Consider the following 7,755-nt stretch of genomic DNA (forward strand, 5'->3'; position numbering starts at 1 on the left):
TAGCCTTCCTTGTCAGGTGAGAGATGGTGTGAAATGACAGACACACACATTAGCTAGTTCAACTTGGGTCTCAGATCTCTGAGAGGAAACAGCTAAATCACAGAAATCAAGAGATACAGCCCCATCTCAGAAAATGTATTCTTATTTTTGGGGGCTATGGCTAATGAAACTGATAAAACAAACAACAACAACAAAACCCTGTGGTATGTTCCTCAATCTGAGTTCGCTCCAGTTGTCTGTCCTTCAGTGCAGGAAACAGTAAAACTAAGAGTCAGCTTTACACACATTCAGCTCTTAAATCCTCCCAATAGACTAATGACACCTTGGTGCTATTATGCTCTGAACCATTAGTCTACACGGCCTTCCTTTCCCTTTCTGGTAAAATGAGAACATATACATGCATTCATACATACCTTCAAAAGACAGAGAGGACAGAACTGGCAACTCCTGAATACGGTGTAAAAGAAAGGTGGCCAGTCCATTCGACTTTACTGTGGCGAGGTCAAGGAGCCTTCTTGCCTATGGGGAAATAAACAGTCATGACTTCACTAGAGCTCGCGGAAGAGAGCGATGCAGAATCTCACACGGCAGAGCCTGGCAAGCTACCCGTGGTGTATGCGATATGCCAAAAACAGTAGCAATAATGGGCCTCATTCCCCTGACCCTGAACAAATGAGACATTACTGGTGCCCACTTATGCAAATCGATGAGCAACAGATGACAGTGATACAGTGATACAGTGATACAGTGATACAGTGATACAATGATACTTCTTTAGAAAGACTGGTGGGGTTCTGTGGGTAGGTTTCTACTTATTGCCACAATTTCTTTCCTTTCTTTTTTGGCTTCTTGGATCACACTTGGTGATGGCTCAGGAGTCACCCCTGGCTCTGCACTTGGGGATTACTCCTGGTGGTGCTTGGAGGACCATATGAGATGCAGGGTCAAACCCTGGCCGGCCGCATGCAAGGCAAATGCCCCACCCACAGTACTATAGCTCTGGCCCCATATTGCCACAATTTCATATGCATCTCGATTCCAGCAGACAAAAGACCAGGAAAGCAAACAAACAAAAGGATGAGTTTAATGAAATCAATATAATGTTAGGTATTTGAGAACACACACACACACACACACACACACACACACACACACACACATTTCCAAACTGGCTCCCTCTCAAAATCCACTAAAAAGGTGAACTGCAAAAAAACTTAAGCCCATAAGCCTATAAAAAAAAAAAAAAACAGGAAAAAATGTGGATAAGGTGCTTGCCTTGCATGCGGCCAACCTGGGGTTCAATCCCTGGCCCTCATAGGACCCCCCCAAGCACTGACAGGAGTGATTACTGAACACAGAGCCAGGGTTAACCTCTGGTCACCACCAGGTGTGGCACAAAAAACAAACAAACAAATAAATAGCATTTTTTAAAGATAGAGAAGCAATTCTAGAAACTGGAAATCATGTAGCTGGAAAGAAGGCTATTCCATCCAAGTTCTGTGACTTGAAATATGCACTCTGCCCATGACTCCCAGACTTCTGCCTCCAATCTGGACTGTTCCTGGGAGCCATGGACATGCCTCTCCAACCACCTACCGTCAATTCTACTTAAGAGATGGCAAATAGATGAGAAGTAGAAATAGATTGAGGTATCAGTCCAATTATGCAGAAAAAGGCAATTAATAATTAATAGTAATTTAATAGGGGGAGAGAGAAAGAGAGAGAGATAGAGAGAGAGAGAGAGAGAGGAGTAAGGGAATAAGGTGCTTGCCTCATGTGCCAACCCATTCAACCCCCAGCACTGCATATGCTCCCCTGAGCCAGGTGTGTCCCCAAAACCAAATATAAGATAGCAGTTTCATAAAGAAAAAATAGCTAAAATAAAAATAAATAATTGAATAAATCAGCCTAGGACTAAAAGATGTGAATTTCCAGATTCCAAGTACCTTCTGGGTGCTCCACACAGCAGAAGAACACTCACGCATACACATATGAAATTTGTTCAGGACCAAAAGAAAATTTACCAGCACCACCTGAAAGTGTTATAAAAGCTTGGAAATTCATCTCAGCGAAAACACAACTGAACTGGCTGGGGGTATATAGCTCAGCAGCAGAGCACTTGCCTTGTATGGGTGAGGCCAGTGTTCAATCCTTAGCACCATAATGACACAGGAAGGAAAAAGAAGAGGGAAAAAAATGTTCTCTCAAAATCCTAAAGGGAAATATTGACCAACTTAAAAAAATTTTTTTTATACCTGGCCAGACTATCATTCCAACATGAACAGACTTTTAGACTGGTAAGAGACAATCAATCCCCGGTACTCATTCTAAAGGACTGATTGGAGGTGGTAATTTTCCCAAGTGAAGTAAACCATAAAAAAGGGAAGATACAGTCTTCAAGATCTAGAAGAGCACTGAGAGGAAGACTCAGGCTGACAGGGAGAGGGTCACCATCTGAGGCCAGAAGGATAGTATAGCAGGTAGAGCATTTGCCTTGCACGTAGCCCATGTAGTTTTGATCCCTGGCACCCCATAGGGTTCCCCATACCCCACCAGGAATGATCCCTGAGCACAGAGCCAGGCATAAGCCATGAGCACTGTCAGTGCCTCTCCAAATAAAATAAAATAAAATAAGAGGGCCACCAATTCAGAAAAAGAGGAAGCCCAAGACTCAGGCGTGATAGGGATGTTATCTCCAAGATGTCCGGGCATGCCTGACCCTAAGCTTTATCTAATAAGGCTTATCTTCACCACAGCTTATATCATTCTTCCTCTCCACCCCTGCTGCCGGGGTCAGCTACGGCTCATTCAACTCAACCGCACAGTATCTAGTTTTGTTTTGCTCTGTTCCCGGGACCTGGCTCTGGAAAGCTAACAAAGCAGTCCCTTCTTCTGACCAACTCTTTTCTGACCAGACATCCAGGTCCTGGTTAACATCTGCCTAACAGACCTCCAGTCAGTGTTGCATTTCCAGAAATCACTCATGACTGTGGCCCCTGACTCCCCAAACAAGGGAAATACAAACCAAGTCCCCAAGACCCTGTTGAGATTCTGGCTTCCCTACCCTGGGGCCTTCCCCTAAGAAGGAAAAGACAGACAGAGAGAGAGAGAGAGAGAGAGAGAGAGAGAGAGAGAGAGAGAGAGAGAGAGAGAGAGAGAGAAGCCACCGTGCTAAACCTGCTAAGACTGGTCTCCAGGCCCATGTTACTGGAACCTTCTTGGGATGGGGTAGGCCAAGTTCTTGCTCTGCTGGAGGGTCCAGCATCCCACCCACCCACATCTGCTTCCATTCACATTTAAACAGCCCAGTCCCCGCAGCCCAACTCAGAGAGAAGCCCCAGCTGCTCTGAGATGCCCTGGTGCCCAATCAACCTCCTGATTTAGCTGCGGGAGCCCAGGGCCACATACACAGCCACATGACAGCTCCAAAGTTGACACAGACATTTAGGAACACAGAAATTTAGATGGGAAAGTTGTGTAGAAGACCACGTAGTTCAGTGAGCAAACACCACTGCACAGAAGGCTCAGAAAATCCTCAGACAATGACTTTAGCAGCCCCATTATGAGCTATGTTGTAATAAGCAATATAAAATAAATTATTTTGTGCCTGCTAAGGAGGGGGCGGAGTGACTGGGGTAACTTGGGACATTGGTGGAGGGAAAGAAGGTCACACTGGTGGTGGGATCGGTGTTGGAATGCTTAATACATGAAATGACTGTAGTATGAACAACTTTGTAAATTCTAGTGTTTAAATAAAGTTTCAAATGAGGACAGGGGAATGGAGGGGGAAGAAAGCATTCAGAGATAGCTTCTGGACACAAGGAAGCTCATGCTGCTACTCAGTCTTTCAAAGCAAAGCAACACAGTATTTATGGATAAGATGCTAAAACTGAAAAGAAATGCAAAGAAACAATCAGTACAAAAGTCAGTTTCAGTTCCCACCAGCTGCTGCAATTGAGAAAGAGAGTAGAAACAATCTATTTCTTCATCTGGGAGGTAAGCACAATGAGCACATGTTTATGCTACAGTATGTGAAATTTTTATTATTATTATCATTATTATTACTGTCATTGTTCTCGGTAGCTTGCCAGGTTCTCTGAGAGAATCTGGGTTAGCCATGTAAAAGGCAAACACCCTACCCACTGTACTATTGCTCCAGCCCCTAAAGTTTAAAAGGCATCTCTATTAAATTATTTCCTTGAGGTTCCCATGAATTAGATTCTAAGTTCCATAGCTTTTAATTTGTGGTTTTCCAGATCATAAATAATTTGTCATTACAGTCATTTCTGAGACCGCTCGAGAAAATCGATGATTAACGGGATGATAGTGATAGTGATGATGATGATGATGATGATGATGATGATGATGATGATGATGATGATGATTACTGCTATGGGCATCTCCCAAGTTTAATATTGCGAAGGAGTCAAGAACTGTGACTCAGAACTCTGGCCCTATCCATTTTAGCAGTTTCACGAGCCAGACAGACAGGTGGTGCCCGAGCTGGGGCTCCAGTCTCAGCTTTGTTAACGGCTATTACGGTCAACGAAGCGAGTTTACCTAATGAAGCCCTGACATTTCATGGCTTAGCTGAGGAGCCTGAGCTTCCGTGACAAACAGGCCCTCATTCAAATTCTAACTGGGCCACCTCCCAGAGGTGTGCCTACGCGCCTACGCGGGTGTCTTCTCAGGAAGCATGTCGTTGCCCAATAACCTTGGGAGGCAGTAGAGTGGGTCAGATGAGATGATATGCAAAAAGAGAGAGACACAGAACCGAACACCCCACAGGCACTTGGTAAATGGCAGCAATCAGTAGATTAGAGATTTCAAACTCACAGTTCATTTTATTTTATAGCATCTTTCAGCCTCCCAACTTGCAATTTATGACAACATCTCTTAGTAGGAAATTATAACGTCAGTCTATGAGTGCATACAAAATAATCCTAGACTGCAGAGATACGTTGTTGCTGGGGAGAGGAGCATGCAGTGCCAGGAATCAAACTCGAGGCGTCATGCACACAAGGCATGAGCTGCAGCCCTTTGACCATCTCTCCAACCCCCATGGTATGTGTTTTATTTCACTAATTGGAAGGTACCACACCATGTCACTTTGCAGACACTCAACTATCTTGAACCAGTTTATTCCATATGTCACGACTGAAGCTTAGGTGGCCATCAATTATTATTTTTCAAATAGAAAAGAAATAAAAGTTAGTTTCCCATTCTAACCCATTCCAACACTGCAGTGCAATTCCAATTCATTCATTCACTAAGTCATATACTTCACAGAAAGTATTTATTTAGTCCCTGTTATTTGCAAGGAACTCTTGAGCAGAATAAACTTGAAGACAGAGTACCACGAAGTAGTAGGTAGCTAAATAAATTCTGGCTGAGTATGCTGATGAACACACGAATGATAAATAAATTAACTGCAGCATTAGGCTTCTTATTCTCAACTATGAGCTCAAAGTACTTTCTGGGCCTCAATTTCTCAATCTGTAAAATGGGATTCCTGCTACTAGCTGTATCACAGGAAGCCTGAACATAACTTGGGAGATAAATAAAACAAAGAGTTTCAAAACTACCCAAAGTTTTCTGTCTTTATGATCTCTGTCAAATCATTGCTTTTTTTTTTTAGGGACATTTATATCCCAAATCCAAATGGCTATGATTTAATGCTATGTCACCAAAAATCCTACATGGGTATTTAAATAAAATTAGCACCTAGTGTGCTGGATTATTATAAAGTACAAACCTAATATAATCATTAGTTTTTATTGAGATTTTTTGGAGTTAGCAATAGGCTGGAGCAATAGTACAGCAAGTAGGGTCTTTGCCTTGCATGCGGTCGACCTGGGTTCGATCCCTGGCATCCCATATGATTCTTCCGAGCACCACTAGAAGTAATTCCTGAGTGCAGAGCCAGAAGTAATTGCTGAGCATCACTGGGTGTGACCCCAAAATACAAAAAAAAAAAGTAAAAAGTCAGCAGTAGGGGCCCTGAGGATGTGTCTCAGTACTACCTGCCTGTGTACTGCCTTGAGGATGTGTCTTAGTACTACTTGCCTGTGTACTGCCTTGCATGGCATGTGTGAGATCATGAGTTGATCCCCAGCATCCCCCCATATCACTGAGTGTGATCCCCAGCATCAGAAGTGTGAAAACTGCAACCAAGTGCGCAGCCTTCACAAGCATCACAACCACATGTGCGGCCTGTAGACTTCAAAACAACAAGAAAGGGAAAGGTTTGGTGGGGCGGGGGGGCGAACAGCCACAACCAGACAGTAATCAAAAGGGCATAAGGGGCCAGAGAGCTAGTACAGCAGGGAGGGCACCTGCCTTAGAACTGCCAACCCCGGGCCACTCTCGAGCACCTCTGGTCCCCCAAGTTCTGCCAGGAGTAAGCCCTGGGCACTATAGAATGTGGCCCCCAAACAAACCAACAAAAGTACCCGAGCACAGGTATCTTTGATTTCAGACCTGATGGAATTACTTTATCCTGGACACTGCTGCCTGGTGGAAATCAGTGCCCTGGGTTTGCCAAAGGACCCCGCTGATGCCTTATGAACAAGGAAACGGTGCAGACAAGCCTCAGGCTGAAGCGTTTCCACGGAGAGGCTGACTTCGGTGAGCTTGAAGGCAGCGTCAGAATCCAAAGCCCTACCGCCCCCTGACTGCATGCACGCAGCCCCTTCCTCTCCCCAGGAGTTGGACTCCAAAGCTCCAGAGCACCTGTCACCTGCCAGGCTCCCTTGCTAAGGGGAGCACCCCAGCCCGGGTCTCCCCGCAGACACCTGCTTTTTCCGAGAGGCACGGGAGGTGAGGTGAGGACATTCCCTCTGCCTGTGGGTCCCGGAGCCCTGAAGTCCACGGAAGCGCCTTACCCGCTGGGCCGAGGTGAAGATGGGCAGCCTGATCCCGTCACACTCATACTGGCTGACAAAGCCTCGCTCCTGCGCCTGGGTCAGCACGCCCTCCACGTGGCTGTAGAGTCTCCTGATGACCGCGGGCCGGTGGCTCTGCAGGTCATGGGGCGTGTGGGGGTTCCAGCCGGCCGGTAGCTCGGGGGCCTGGTCCTGGGCCTGGGCCTCGCGCAGTGCCTCGATGAGTCGCTCACAGCCCCACGCCCCTTTCTTCCCGACTGTGTCCAGGAGGCGCCTGGCCAAGTGGGAGAGGGGCTGGCCCAGGAGGCTCAGGCCCTCGTAGTCCTCCCAAGAGAGGACGTCCCACGCCAGCAGCCAGTCCAGGACGCTCTCGAAGCCCTCCAAGGAGCCCGAGATCAGCTGCCCCACCAGCTGGCCCCTCTGCGCCTGGAAAGCCTGCTGCGTGCACATGTCACCACCTGGGGGAGGGAAATGGGGGAGTTCAGCATGACACAGCTGCGGTCCAAGCCCCCCCCCCACCCGCCCCCCATGGCACAGACACTCCAACGGAGGCGCAAAGGCGGCAAGGAACCGCCTCAAGTCCCCACAGAGTTGGAAGCAGCCAGGAATTCAATCACGCTCCCCGGCGCCCACATCCTTGCTTCATCCCTGACTTAATCCACTTTAAAAGGCTTCAACCAATATTAAAAGCAATGTCTCCTAAGGGATGCAGAATTAATTCTCTTTCCAGCCATGTGAAAGGGCTCTTCCGGGCTGGCTGGACTCGGGCCACCGCGGCGTGCGTCAGTCATGGTTCATCTCGGCTTAGTGTTTGTTAAGCTCACGACACGACAGGCCAGGTGCCGTTGTGAGTGAGTGCTTTCTCGCGTGA

At 46.9% G+C, this 7,755-nt stretch overlaps 1 protein-coding gene across 1 annotated transcript in view; it reads right to left on the bottom strand.

The window, feature by feature from the left end:
* Positions 1-7,340, bottom strand: part of NOD2 (nucleotide binding oligomerization domain containing 2) — a 32,076-nt gene extending 24,736 nt beyond the window's left edge. Inside the window, exons 1-2 of the mRNA XM_004600673.3 lie at positions 6,885-7,340; positions 414-519 (exon numbers count right to left, since the gene is read on the bottom strand). Of these exons, the coding sequence (XP_004600730.2) occupies positions 414-519; positions 6,885-7,334 (556 nt within the window). The 5' untranslated portion in view covers positions 7,335-7,340. The remainder of the gene's footprint in view (positions 1-413; positions 520-6,884) is intronic.
* Between the last annotated feature and the right edge of the window lie 415 nt (positions 7,341-7,755).

This window comes from Sorex araneus, chromosome 8 (genome assembly GCF_027595985.1).
Source record: "Sorex araneus isolate mSorAra2 chromosome 8, mSorAra2.pri, whole genome shotgun sequence".
NCBI classification, from domain to species: domain Eukaryota; kingdom Metazoa; phylum Chordata; class Mammalia; order Eulipotyphla; family Soricidae; genus Sorex; species Sorex araneus.